This window comes from Andrena cerasifolii, chromosome 3 (assembly GCF_050908995.1).
Source record: "Andrena cerasifolii isolate SP2316 chromosome 3, iyAndCera1_principal, whole genome shotgun sequence".
NCBI lineage: Eukaryota > Metazoa > Arthropoda > Insecta > Hymenoptera > Andrenidae > Andrena > Andrena cerasifolii.
The window spans coordinates 10,723,216-10,738,018 of NC_135120.1; the positions used below are offsets into that span (position 1 = coordinate 10,723,216).

Genomic DNA, 14,803 nt, shown 5'->3' on the forward strand with positions numbered 1-14,803 from the left:
AATTAATCGTACGATAAATCGTTACGTCTGTGGGGCCTATAATCGCTTGGACAAACATCCCTCTCCCCCCAGGTAGGTCAAGCGATTGCTCGCGCTTACCTCGATCGACTGCCACCGGTTCGGTATCGAGGGTCTTTGCCTGTCGGTGCACACAACTTTACGCATCTCCTCGATCGTCGGATCAGAAGGCACCAAGTCGTAGAACGGTAACTGATACTCCTCGTGTATCCCGCCGACGTTGCATCGCCTGGCGATCTCCCAGAGGATCAGCCCGAGAGCGTACACGTCAGCCCTCTTGAAGGAATCAAAGTGGTTCATGTTTATCATCTCCTCGAGTACCTGAAAGCAGAAGCAACGATTCTCAGTAACCATTCCCCTTCGCCGAGGAACATTCCCTGAATCGAGCTTGGGACCGTGATCCCCGCGGCTCGCGCTCCCTCTCAATAACATAATCGAGCGCGTTAATAGCGCCGCAGGCATCCCCGATACGTCCCAGAGTTATAATAAATCACCGCTTCTTCAGTTGGAGCTTACCTCGGGTGCCATGTACCGCTTGGTGCCAACTCGATTATTCAACTGAATATCGACAGTGTCCGTAATCACGTCATGCCTGACGGCCAATCCAAGATCACCGATGGCGCATGTGCCGTTGGTCTTCACCAGGATATTCTTCGACTTGAGATCCCTGTGGGCGATGGCCGGCTTACCCTGCGTACCGACGATCTCCATGTGAAGATGCGCCAGCCCGGTGGCGATCGACCGGGCCATCCTGATCATGCCGTTCGTGTCCACGGTCGATCTGTTCAGATAATCGAACAGGGAGCCCTTCTCGTGATAGTCCGTGATCAGCCACAGCTGGGTCCACGTCCCGTTATCTGTGTACCAACGAACAAGCGAATGCAATTATACTTTTGCGTCAAATAATTCGAAGGTCGTTGTTAGAGCTGTTAAAAGTGCCACCCCTTTCTAGACCAGCCTGTGCATCAACGTTAGAAACTAGCGACGATTCCCATGAATATGTGTAAACAGTGTTTGTCCTTTAGGCGACACAAATAGGCAGGCTTTAATTTGCTACGGAAGGGGGTTGATGCGACGGGAGAGCCTATTAGGGTGAATTTCGCTTTCAAGTTGAATTCAGCGTAAAGGTACACGTTGGCACGTACCTTTGTTATCAGCAGCGATGAACCCGAGGATATTGTCGTGCCTCAGCATCACCGTCTGGTAAATTTCAGCCTCCCTGAACCAAGACCGCTCCTCCCGCGAGCTGAAGATCTTCACGGCGACATTCTCACCCCTCCAACGGCCACGCCAGACCTCGCCGAAACGACCCTTTCCGATCGTCTCCACGAGCTGAATCTGGCGGGCTATGCTCCGCTGTACAAGAAGCGGCAGGCCTACTTGGGAGAGGATGAGCATTGAAGAACATGAATTTCAGTGCGATTGGAGAAGTAACTTGTGGCGCGCGATACTAATCGCGAGCGCGCGAATCAGTTTAATCAACGCAGACATAACGGAAAAGTGAGATTCTAGAGGACACCGAACGTTTCTTTAAGGAGAACTGAAAGCCCAGAGTATTTTAAACGAAACAGATCACTCTTTTACTTCTGGGAAGGTGGAGAACAGTTAAGCCGTTGAAGACCACTTTTTTATTTATCTATTTATTTATTTATTTACGGGACGTGCCCATTGAGAAGAAAGCTAAGGGTTCAATGGAGAGATGAACTGAATAGGTATAAGGTCACTGTTTCTAATTAAATAGGTAGGTACTCCGTTAGATGAACCAAGCTAAAATAGACTGGTTGAGTTTGAAAATGAGACCTGCAGACGTACAAGAGCAGGTATATTTTTAGAAAATAAATGTCTGGGAACATTCGTGTGGATCGTCTGTCAAAAATATTTATTGAAATCGTTCACACTTGTTGGGTAAGTGTGGGCGAACGGCGGGGAGTTATACTTCAGATGCCTCTAATTAGACTAATTAGTTTCTCTAGCAACGAAAATAAACGGAACGTCGCAAATTTTTCACCGCATCTTCGGTCTACTTAATCTGCTCCATTTCGCAGCACTGTACGCGAGAAGTAAGAAGTTTGTAATAATAACAAGCATTTTACGTAAAAAAAAAATCCTCGATCCTTTTGATACGAGTGTAGTAAACGATCGTGTGCACGCTGCTATACTGAGCTATACAATCTACCTCGGTAGTCCGTATTTGTTGTTTATTCCCTGATTCGAGAGGATAGTCTCCCGTAATCTCTAATTGCACTCGAGGACACTTACGCCTTTATTTACTCGGCCAACAATAGCTACTCGTACCCAAAGGACCGCCGGGGAAAAGGACGCAGAAACGAGAGGCAGTGAAGGAACGAAGGGAAAGGAGAGGGTGCGGGGCACAACTTCAATCTATTTGAGATACGGTAAAACGCCAATTATCCAGATAAATTGGTCTGATAAATTGGAAATACTATATCATGCCCCATTATGCGGATAGTATCATTTCCATTCTTTGGATATAAAAGTCCTTTATTGCATCTGCTAATAATTCAGTCAGGGGACCAGCAGTGTACGCAATAGTTCACTGACTACTGCTATCTAAATGTCCGCAAACTGATCTGCCTTACACGCGCATAAACCTGTAACTGCCATGTTAGCCACTTACGACACCGATTCCCAAGTCTAAGGGTTTTGATATCGAAAGTAGTCGTGTGTACTGTTAAAGCCCACCCGTACAATGTATAAACACCTTCTTTGGCATTCAGTGATCTTCTTTGGCATTCAGTGATCTTCTTATTGAAATTGCTTTGGCAGTCAATATGTTAAGCATATTGGATTCGGAGGATCCAGATAATTGATGTTCTACCGTATTATTAAAATGACGAATCATGGATTATTCGGTGGATGTAAAATTCTAATTCGACCTACCGGAGCCGCTACCACTGGTCGTCATCTCCAGCATGTCCCTGATGGTGACACCGCCCAGAATGGGTCGATCAGGGGCCTCCAGCGAGTCGTCTTGGAAAGATGTTCTGGGCCTCCTTCTCGTCATGTATATGTGATAAATGACCATCACAACCACGCAGATCGCGCATATTGGCATCGCTATCGTCAAGGCCATTTTCCAAGTGACCCACGTCGCGTCATCGCCACCCGACGGCACTTTTGGCAACAGATCTCCGATTATGGTCTGCTCGTTCACCAGTGTCTCGTGCGTGACACTGCCCGGGGAAACGCGAGCAGTTTCTGAACTGTCTCAACCCTCTCGCTGTACGGAATCTAACACCACGAAGCGTCACAGCGCGCAAGTAACCGCCAGGCCTTTAATCTAAGCAGAGTGGTGTCTAAACGTCGGCGCAGAGAGAGGGTCGATGCTCGTTCCGCGAAGATCGACTTGAGCTTATGCTCCAGGATAGATTTCAGAAAATAGTCGACGAACTAACGCCACTAGTGGCATACCACCCGAAGCCTCGATACTTCTATAAATCCTCAGAATCGAGGGTAACACGTTTCCCCGAGCAACGCGTGAAAGCAGCAAAGCCAATCTCGGAAGGAACACCAAGGGGCAGAATGCGCGAAGCTGACAAAACAGAGATGCAACGTGCAGAAACACCCTCGCGTAATTTGCCCGATGAGAAACACACCGAGAGCATGCATGGCGCGGCAGTGCGACACAACAAACAAGCGTGCAACTTGCGATTAGATATGAGAAGGTGTGAGTGGGACAGTGCAGGAGGCATTTTCTCCCGACTCGAGATACTCAGTACTCGATGGTCGAAAGGCTTTTCGTGTATTGCCGGACCAACTTGCGTTAAAGAAAGGACAAACAAGAGCCGGTTACGAGGAAAGCGCCGGAGTGTGAACGTACAACAGCATCTCGATGATCCACCTACTGCATGGGAGCTGTAGATCGTTAAAGACGATCTTCTTTTACCTGTCCAGGTAGTACTTGGTACGACCAAACGATGCAGCCCGCGAACATGAAGAACGACATCGCACGTTCGTACAGTGCTCGACTTACCTGAGCCGTTTTTCCGTCCTGTTCGGCGACGACCAGCTCCTTGGACACACGCGGATGCTGTTAATTGGTTATTCCTCGGCAACACCACACAGAACGTTAGCGAGCACGGTGTTAGAAATTGAAGGGATGCTCGGCCACGGGGAGGAGCAAGGGGCAGCAGGCGAGTGGTTCCGAGCCGAGGGACCCTTTGTTTCCCAAGCCCGCGATAAAATTGGAGAAGTTCGGGAAGACTGTGGGAGCGAGCGGCTGGGCTGCGCCGCGACGGGGAACAAGTGTTCGCGGAATCGAATCGATGACGAGGGACCATCCATTCAGCGATTCGCGGACAAGCCAGCGGATTGATTGCCCACGAGGCGTTCGATGATGACGGACGAGCCACAGGCGAGTGTGATCGCGCGGCCATGAAAAGCGCAGTAAAAATTGCGAGGAACCGGGTGGAACGTATACCTCGATGGTCGAATGTTAGTGCACGAGGTCCCGGTACGTATACCATCGGCCGTGCGCGCCGTCATGCAGTCACCGAGCTTAGAACGACGCTTGCGATTTCGCTAGCAGACAGTCTAACGCCGCGCACCAATATCAATCACTTTTATGCTTCGCAATGGCGAGACGAGTCGTGCCGAAATTTCGGCGAGCAAGGCTTTGCTCCGGAATGCTCGCCCGATATCCAGCGGATCGCCATTCTGTCTGCTTGTCGAAAAGTAATCCACGGCATTTGCAACTCTTTAAATTCACCGAAAGGCAGCTAACTCGACTCATACTTTCGAGGCCTCTGCGATCTTAAGGCTAATTCAGACATGGCGAGTAATTTAGTCGAGTAGCGAGTAATTTAGTAGTTTTTCGTGTGTGAACGCTAAAATTTAGTCAAGTAGTTTAGTAAAACAATGGTAAATTACTCGCTACTCGACTGAATTACTCGACGTGTCTGTTCCAGCCTTTAGCCATTTTATTCTGAGTTTAACCCTCGTCAGACGGCATAGGTACAATTGTAACTTTTGCGTTTTTAAATTGCGATAATATTTTTTCGAGAAGCCGGGAAGGGCTGAAGTTTCGTGACGTCTCTAAATTTTTGGTCTAGATTATACAGACTAAATTTCAGAAAAATATATCAACCCCTTTGCCGAGATAGATGGTCGAGTCGAGGGTTGCATCCATAACAGCGGCATAGGCACAATGGCGCCCCCATATATTTTTTATGAAGATAATGCAAGAAAAGAAGAATGCGATTTTTTTAATGATAATGTTATTTTATTATAAAAAAGTAAAAATAGATAACTTACATTATAAAAGAAAATTTGGGAATTTTTTTTATAGATTTTCATTGAGTCTGAATGTTATAATTTATCGTACAAATTATACCGACAGTGAGAATATTCATATAAAATAAGCGAGGGTGCAATTGTGCCTCTGCCGTCTGTTAACGTTGTAAAATTGTGCCGTCTGACGAGAGTTAATACAAAGTGTTCCATATAACTCTGGAATTATTGAATCTTGGCTTGTACACTCCCAATGTTCATTGAGAATCTCGAAACACTCAGGTGAGGTGAATGCAGGCAGTTCGAAGAGGACCTCTGCTTTCAGAAACGGAGCAGTCAACGTCTCTATTTTTGTTCAGGTTAATTAATTCATTGAGTGCCCTGCTAGTGATGCGAAGCCGCTGCTCTCTTACTTGAAACAAGAAATTCAACGAAACCGCCTTTCTACTCCACCCCTCTAATATTTTCAATCGGTCAGGGTCTAAACGGTCCATTTTGTTGGCGAGAATATTGGAAAGGAAAGCTCGTCAACGACGTTATTAAAGGGCGTATCGAAACAAATCGTTGCAGTGAAAGCGCGCATCAATAACTAGCTCTCCCCTCGGATTTAGCGGAGCCCGTATAATCGATGGGATACCGCTTTCGATACGTTCCATCATCCCTCCGTCAATACCGTGCGAATACGCCTCGTTACTCCGTACAACATCGAGCTGTCGTCCATTTTATTTGCGCCTGCCGTCACTTCGGCTCGCATTCCGCCCGTGCATTTTACGCGCGTCTATTGTGCTCGTGCATCGAATGTTTGCCAACAATGAGGCATCATTGTTTGCTTGTTCACTTTATAAGGCCAGAATGAAATCAATCGCGCCACTTTCGTCCAGCGAAACTTGAAAAAAACGCAGGATAATGTGGCCGTTCGAAGAGCATACATTTCCGAATTAACAGATCGCCTTTCTATGTAATTGAAGAGAACGGCTCGTGTGTGCGTGGCGAAAGAATTCGTAATATTTGTATTTCGTGTATTAATATTCAAAGGACCAGATGCCGCGATTATTTTTAGCGATGACAGAGGAGGACGCGAAGGATAAGAATTCGGCGGAGTTTCTGCTTTTAAGCGGTGGAGAGTTTCGTATTCGATTCAGCAAGTGTACGATCAAGTTAAGACACGACGGTTCTCCAGTTCCGTTGATACGCTGTTTTTATAACGTCGTTTCCGTAATAAGAGCGCGTAGCCAGCGGCGAGCATTCCTCGTATCGCGATGAAACGGAAAGACGTCCCCTTTTACGTCAAACATTCTTCAAATTTCACGCCTCGCGATAGGTACTCTAATATTTCATTTCACCGTTCATCTCACGCTTCAAGTAGTTTACACTGCATTCCACTTTAGAGCGGACTCGTTCCGCGCAGGGATATATACTGTTGATTGGTAGGAGACCGGCTGGGAACGTGCTACGACCAATCGCGCGTGTCAGATCCGTGGGAGCTGCGCAGATCGGTCGCAAATCAGTAGAAGCGTTGGTCCGTTTTTACATGGAATGGAGTGTAGTAACTATTCATACGCCATTGACGTGTATTCTCAAATATCTTAAACAATTGCGAAACGAAGGATTGCAAAAAAGTGACCCCAAAATGAGGCCTTCTTTAGCCCCTTTTTGGTCCCACGATTTTGGAACTGAATTTTGTGCCAAATGATAGCTTATGATGAGACATCAATCCCGGTAAATTTTCAAGTTGAGGTGACAAATTAGTTTCTGAGGTATGAGAGGCGAAAGAAGTGAAAATCCATTAACTCGTCAGCCCATACGCTTCGATGTATAGACTTTCATGTCATTCCGATAATTTAAACAATTATTTCCAGGGGTTTTGCTGACTGCTAATAACGAAGTTGAACTTAGATTTTCAAAATTCACGAAAAAAAAATCAAATGGCCAATTCAACATTGTGGACGATATATTAAAAACCCCTGGAAATAATTGTTTAAATTATCGGAATGACATAAAAGTTTATACATCGAAGCGTACGGGCTGACGCGTTAATGAATTTTCACTTCTTTCGCCTCTCATATCTCAGAAACTAATTATCACCTCAACTTGAAAATTTCGAGTGATCGATGTCTCATCATAAGCTATCATTTGGCAGAAAATTCAGTTCCTTCTCTTTTATATTTGAAAAATCTGTGCTTGATCTCGAAAATGGTAAAACATTTACCCATTCCAAAATTCAACTTATCTTGCATTCGGTATTGCAGACGCACATTCCCATCCCCTTGCGACCCTCGTCATCCGTCATCATTATCGCGCAAAGAAAGCTCGAAATGCCATAAATCAATGCGCTAGAATGAAGCGCATCCGTATTTAGACTAACCCCAACAGAGTTACAAGGAAGCGACCAGCAAAAGAGCCGTTCCCAGATTGCGTTATCGTCGCTTAAGTCGAACTTTTTAACGCGTTCGGCGGAGGGGCCATTGACATAGCACTGCTCCAATTTCGCTGGTAATCGGCGATCTCGCGTTTCGCCGCGTCGTATCAATCGCGCGAGCGATTGTTCCGCGGGCACACACGAGCCTCCTCCGGCTTCCGACACGCGCGACCGGCCAATGATCTATTCGCCTATCGACAAACGGAATGAATTTCAGCCGATTTCTTGGAGGCGCCCCGCCGCGATAAGCAGCGAATTCAACGGGATTCGCTCCGAGCGACATAGGCATTCGCGATTCCTCTCCCCAATCGCGACAAGCATACTTTCTAATCTGTCTGGAAAGTATCACGAGCGCAAATATCCCGGATGTAAACGGAATCGTTCTCGTTTCGCCAATCGAAATTCTGTTTCCCTATCGTGTTCGTTGGAATTCGGAGCTAAATAGTCTTGCCCCTATACGTAGAACTCTTTTCCGCCGGAGATACGGGCTGCAGAGTGAGAGATACACTGAATAAACGATGGACTCTTCTCATTGTCCTCGTGTATGGCAGCATTTTCTTCGCTCACTTTACGGAGTCGAAACTTCACTGTTCCTTCGATAATATTCAGCTGCGCGAACGGCCGCGGATCCGCGGAACGCGAAGGCAGGCATCTCGACAGTTCATCGAGTTTTCGAGTTGCGTCGTAGTAGAATGCGATTACCGAGTGCAAAACGGTATAAATTCGGTATTATCTTATCCGCGAGCGGCTTACAATGCGTGTATTATCGTCGCTCGCTTTCTCTCTCTCTTCCTTTGTAAACAGATGCAGATGATACACAATCCCCTAGCCTGATTGTGGTATCGTAAAGTTGCCTTCGCGCCCGCGGAATCGCGGCCTAGCTTTTAAGATGACAGGCCCACCCGGGGAGAGGAAGCTGTTGCTCGATGCATCGGATCGATTCGAAGCGCGGTATCGCAGCTGCGATTAATTCGAGCACCCTTCGCGAGAAAACATGTTTGTCGTCGCAATTCGCGGGGCGGTAGCGCCTCGGGACGATACAACGATTAGATAATCTTCCTTCGATACTGTTACGTTCCCTCGAAATTGTGATCTCGATCCACAGGTGCCCGAGCGAGCTATGCTGTTTAGATCGTGGCCATTATCCTGGGGGTCACTACAATTAGACAGAGCATGAAGCAATCTCGAAGGAGGGATTAAGAGGGTTGCCCCTGCGAACATCCCTCGTGGATCTCCATTCCGGAGGGGCGTCTTCGTCGATCGTCCGATGGATCCGCGAGTGAGCACAGAGATTCGCACGCTTCACTGCAACGAGTCGTTATAATTTTCTGTAAACGGAGTCATTCGATCCTCAAGGCTGGCGATTGCAGACGGAGATAGCATTCCGTTCTTTCTTTTTATGTAATATAAATGCGCCACCGCCAGACGTGGGTATAAAATATTACGTACAATGTTAATGAAGATTAACGGGTCGAATTAATTCGAGGGACAGGATCGCGGGGCGCGATAGCGGGCGTGTCTGGTGAGACACCGATAATTTCGACGTGCGCTACGAAAAGTAGCACATTTGAATGGTTGGCTACGAAACGTCGAGTGCGCAAACTTAAATACCGACGCGATTTTTATTCAGTACTAAGTCGATAATTTATTAGACATTAAAAGACCGCGCTTAAATTATGTAGATTAAAATTTCCATATGTGTTTCCTTCTGGAGATTAGACGGAGTTATTATTTATTAAACAATACTTTCAAAAGTTGAATTCTTCGATGCAAAATGCAGTTTAACAATTTAAACTGACCACGCGCCGAAACGCGATACTAAGTAGTTTCTGCAGTATAATCCAAAACGTGCTATTTTTCGTGGCGAAACAGGATAATCTGTTAGTTTTCGCCGAAAATTCCCAAATGTGCTATTATTCTTCGTGGCGAAGCAGTCAAATATGTTAGTTTTCGCGGCGGAATGCGCTGCTTTACGTAGGGGGCCGTCCTTAAATTACGTAAGGATAATTTTGGCGATTTCTTACCCCCTCCCTAGCCCAGTATAAGAGTTCGTGAGATTTGATATTGCAACCCCCTTCTTACGGAATATTTTTTACATTTAATTTTGTTCAGTTATTAAAATTCTTTTAAAGGTTTACACAATTCATTTAACTCGGTTTCGGGAAATTTAAACTAAAACTACTCTTCTGGAACATTAATGATAGAATTTGTGTTTATTGAAAATTAGATTTAAAAATATTACGTAAGACACTACCTGACTCCCCCACCTTCCCTTTGTAAGAAAACGTAAGAAATTCGCGACCCCTCCCCCAAAGGCCTTACGTAATTTAAGGACGACCCCTAGGAAACTGAAACGTGTTTGTTTTTTTGCAAGAAAAATGAAACGTGCTACTTTTCGTAACGCACGTCGATTTCACGTCGTCTGAATTTTCTCGGGGATGCATCGAGTCGATACTGATGGTAACAACGAAACTGTAGGTATCAAAATCGTCGGTTTTAAATCATAGTCCTCGACGAATACAGAATCGCCCCTTACGAATGTCGAGCAAGTCGAGCATGGGGGGCCGAAAAGTGGGCAGCTAATGAATTAAAGAGGCACCCGCTAAATCCAGACGAATCGGGCGGCAGATTTGCGAAAGACGGAGTTATCGCGACGTAAACAGAACGTATCGTCGAGTTATGCAATGGAACAGCGGCCTCGTATAATAGCACTGCAAAATATCGAATTTCAGCTGTTGGATGTGCCGTGATACGTGACAACGGAGCGGGAGTAACGAATCACGTCATAACTGCCGTATTATGTCAGCTGTGTGTATAAGCTAGACACGCACGATGGAACAAAGACCACATGTGCACAAAGGAGAGAAGATAGATAAACACGTGTGACAGATGATGTAGCCCAGACGATTCACAAAAAGCATCGAAAATCGATGATCAAAAGCCCGATTCCGATTTCTTTTTCCTTCGGTTTGTTTCTTCTTTTCTCTTACTCTTATCGCGCGAGTCTTTCCAAGGTCGCCGTTGCGAGCATTTCTGTGCTTTACGTAACACGGAGATTAAGGTTTTATATAATCCTTCTGGAGCCAATTAGTAAAATTTGAACAAGAACGGGGAGGCGCGAAGTATCTCATTTTCGCGTGCATGGATTGCCCTCCACGAACGTGCGTACAGGTAGATTGATACGGATTGGTTCGTTTCGGATTTTCCTCGCTGCGATGTCAAAAGCAGGTTTCCGTTTACAATTTCGACGATTCGATAATTAAAATGGTGCAGCGCCATTTGGATACCGCGTGTTCCGTTGAAGGTGTACGTAATGTTGAATTAACTCATCCCTGCATTGCGCGTCATCTGTGATATAAATTAGTTTCTGTAGTTTAGTTCTTAAACTTTGATTGGTTCCCTCCGTTTATACTACAAGAACTCAATATTCCTCCCTCTTCGACTTTGCATTTAATTAAGAGTATCTAATACAACCGTTCTTCGTTGTATTTACCGCGAAGAGGTCATTGCCTTCGATCGTGAGAAGCTCGATGGAATATTAACTGTGTGTCGACAAGTTCTGTCTAACAAACTCGGTAAATAATTAACGCGATGCTGAAACACAGTTTCAATCGATACCGGACTTGGCTCAACGCTCTAGATTCTAGAATCTTGAAAATTATATATCACTCGCCACCGGCGTTCGACTCAGAAAAACCCGATAGATCGCTGCACCATCGATAAACAAGTATTCTAATGAAGCTTAACGCATCGTGTTCGACGTACGTATCTCGACGTTAGCGAACCAAACGCCACGGTCGGATCGAGTGGTATCTATTCTGCATTCTCTGAAATCGCTTACCGAGCGCCTGCTGAATATGAATTAATTCAAATGATTTGATGATAGAATCTAATACATCGCGGTTGAAGTGAGTTTTTTCTTACAGTCGCATCGCTCCAGTTCAAGCAAAGAATCTACGATTGCCACGTACCAAATCTGAGTAATCTTGAAACTTATCCCATCATTTACCCTCAGAAAAGAACATCTTCTTTTCTCGTAACACCAGAGACAACTAAAAATCTGTTAGATACCAACACTAAATAATAGGGGAGACCGGGGTTGGTTGTCTCAAGGTGTAGGTCGACTAATAACGTTAACAAGGTTTAAATTGTTATTTTGTTATTCAGAAAGCGATGTTTATTTTTTGTTTAAATTTCACTATGTTATAAATACATTATAATCTATGTTTAGGTTGAAAAATTTTCGGTTTATTATTAAAATATGAAAGAGAGAAATTAATACTTTCTAATGAAACAACTCTTGTGACATTGTGTTATTTTATTACCACTCAGATAAGTTACTAATAACATTTTCTTAACTGATTGTACCTATAGTCAACCTACCCTATACCGCAAGTCAACCAACCCCGATCATGGGGCTGATTGACCAGCATGGAAGGTGATAGAAAAACACTAAAATACCTTAACTCTTGTCACATTGAGTCAACTTTAATAATTTAATCAGATAGCCAAATGTATGCCCTATCAAATATACTAACCGGTTCAATGACATTTCGTCCACATAATTTATTAAAAATCAAAAACTAAAAAACTGGCCTACCACCCGCGGTCTCCCCTACCCACTCATTTTCAAACATAAACCACGAAGAATGCGTTAAGCTCGTACATCGAATCATCTAAAATTGAAACGGAATCCACGATCGCAGTGTTCAGTTCACAACGAAGCACGGTTTAAGGCCTGCTTCTAAACAGAAAGATTGACCCGCATCAATGGAGAATTGACCCGCAAAAAAGCCATCCCCAATTCTTCCACGTAAACCAACGACGATCGCTGAGGTGATATCAGTCGGGACTAATAAGCGGTTACACAAGTCTCCCCGCGATAAACCGTGGTCCGTTAGCGAACCTTTAGGCCACCGCGAAGTGTCCATAAACATCGTCCCGACGCGCGTTAAGAAAACTAGCACCTTTCCTTTTTTTCTACATGCAGTTGTCCGTAAGAGAAAAATGAAACTTGCTACTCTTCGTAACGCGCGTCGGTATCGAGGTGACATTACTCTCGAGAGAATTGCAGGCTTGAGCCTGCGGTTGCTCGAAATCTCGCCATGTTCCCCAGCGAACGGGGTCGACCTTGGAAGGAAACGGACCGAGGGCGGAAGCTGTACCTCGTCCGAGGTAATCGGCGGCTCGAGAGTAGGGCCCACCTCTGGACTCGCGAGGGGGGAAAGAGGGCCTTAGGTCGCGATTGCAGTAGTCGGCGTGGTCGCAGCAGGCGACCACGTATTCCACGTCGCCTTGACCGCGTAGCGTGTTATTCGGGCTGCACCAGACCGAGTAATCGGGCGCCGGGAAGAAGCGCCCCTTATCGTAACACCTGAGAACAATTCGCAATGACGAGTACCTACCGCCACAACGTGGGGCTAGTGTCTATGGGGGTTGCCCGCGGCCCCGGCGGGGCCCTTCGTTCCCCTTCCAGCTGACTCGCGCGGCGACCGACCATAGAAATCCGTGGAAAACGTTCGCGGGTGCCTTAACGGTATCTTGTCGACGCGGGATTCGTTCGCCGTTCCCTCGCTATCGATTACGGTTTAATCGAACAGCAGCCCCCGTCGTCGTGCCGGCCTCTCGTGTATTGTAAATAAATTACGGCCGTCGCAGCTGGTCCGCTGTGTTCCTTTCTTTCCCGTCGTTTTTTCACTTTGTCGCGGGCCGTGATAAATTGCTCTTATTACCAGGTTATAAATTCGCGGGAGCACCGGCGGCGGAATAACAGGCGCGCGGCGAGATAAGCCGGCGAATTAATCATTAATAACTCTGTCGCGATGGGGCCCGAGTTTCGGCGGCCTTTCTCTCCCGTCTGGGTAATTTGCCGCTCGCGGGGCCGTATTATAACGTCGTTATCTCCAGCCCTTCGGGGACGGGTTATTGTATTAAATTGCTTTGTTTTTCAGCCGCAGAGGCGACTGGGAATCTCGGCCACGGGAGGATCGAACCCACTGGGACCGCGGTTTTCGCTTCGGAGCGACACGTGACGCTACCAGCGGAACAGCTCGTTCCGAAGACGATTGCTGACGGGTTGACAACTACGCTTTCGTGCTCCGAGCTTACAAAATTGTGGGATCATCGTCGAGAGTCGTCGATCTTATAAACAACCGTGCAACAAGATACCATTAAGCGCACAATATTTACAGGTTGTTTGAAAGTATTACATAGATGTTGGAGCGGTTAGGATATGGGTTGTATCAACTACTGAAAATAAGGCTTTTAGTCCCAGAGGAATAATTGTACGAGTATATACAGGGTTCCATAAGCTGTGACGGGCAGGTCGTTAAGGCAAATTCTCCGCTAAATCAAGGATAACAATTAACTCGGTTGTACACCGAGCTGATTGCTCTCCTTTGCTTTCACGAGTCTTCTTAAACGAGGAAGAATTCACGACAACAAAGGAGCCAGAGAGATTAAATCGGATGGGCGTGCAGAAATGAGAATAATAATAGCTGCGGTGGTCGATACGAAGCGTGGGTGCAAGATCCTTGGACAGTATTTCTAAATTCTTAGCTTTACATTGTTTGATATTAAGTTTCGAAGCGATACAGAGGCTCGAGTGAATGATCCGCGTGCGGAAGATTTAAGCTGCTCTTTTTGCCTCTCAAGTTCGTCTTGTGTATCCTGCACCGATCCTTCGAACAACGCGAAACTATCGGCAACTAAAAGGAGAGGTTAATATGTGTAATCTACTAGATTTATGTACAAAATGATTAGAAAGGGGGAGGAGACGCTGAGAGGCTAACGGAGCGCATCTAAGACTTCCTTTCTTCGAGAAATTGAAAGAAAATATTTACAAAAGCTGCCCTTTTCGCAAGGATCTGTTTACCAATGTCGCTACTGTGTGTCTACTTTCGTTAGAGAGTGCAGAGAGGAGAGATACGGCAACATGCTACCGGTGCTTTCCAAGTCCACCGGGGAGGAGTTCCGGTCCCCGGGTACTTGTAAGCAGAAAAAGAAAAATACAGGAGGAGAATACCTCGAAGTAACTAGAATCTCTATAGGTGGCAAACAGTTTCATTGTTTTCCATTATAAAAAAAATGGGGGTGCTCCAAAACTCCTTTGGATTT

At 45.9% G+C, this 14,803-nt stretch overlaps 1 protein-coding gene across 8 annotated transcripts in view; it reads right to left on the reverse strand.

Moving 5' to 3' along the window:
- Positions 1–14,803, reverse strand: part of Babo (TGF-beta receptor type-1 babo) — a 40,812-nt gene that overhangs the window by 6,488 nt on the left and 19,521 nt on the right. For 3 of the 8 annotated variants that reach the window (XM_076808778.1, XM_076808782.1, XM_076808779.1), the window contains 5 exons: positions 12,853–13,061; positions 2,920–3,153; positions 1,164–1,397; positions 535–875; positions 100–339 (listed from right to left, as the gene is read on the reverse strand). In XM_076808778.1, coding sequence (XP_076664893.1) covers positions 100–339; positions 535–875; positions 1,164–1,397; positions 2,920–3,153; positions 12,853–13,061 — 1,258 coding nt within the window. Of the gene's footprint in view, positions 1–99; positions 340–534; positions 876–1,163; positions 1,398–2,919; positions 3,154–4,012; positions 4,801–12,852; positions 13,062–14,803 lie in introns of those variants that run through there. The other 5 variants (XM_076808780.1, XM_076808781.1, XM_076808783.1 and 2 more) reach the window with 3 other exon arrangements.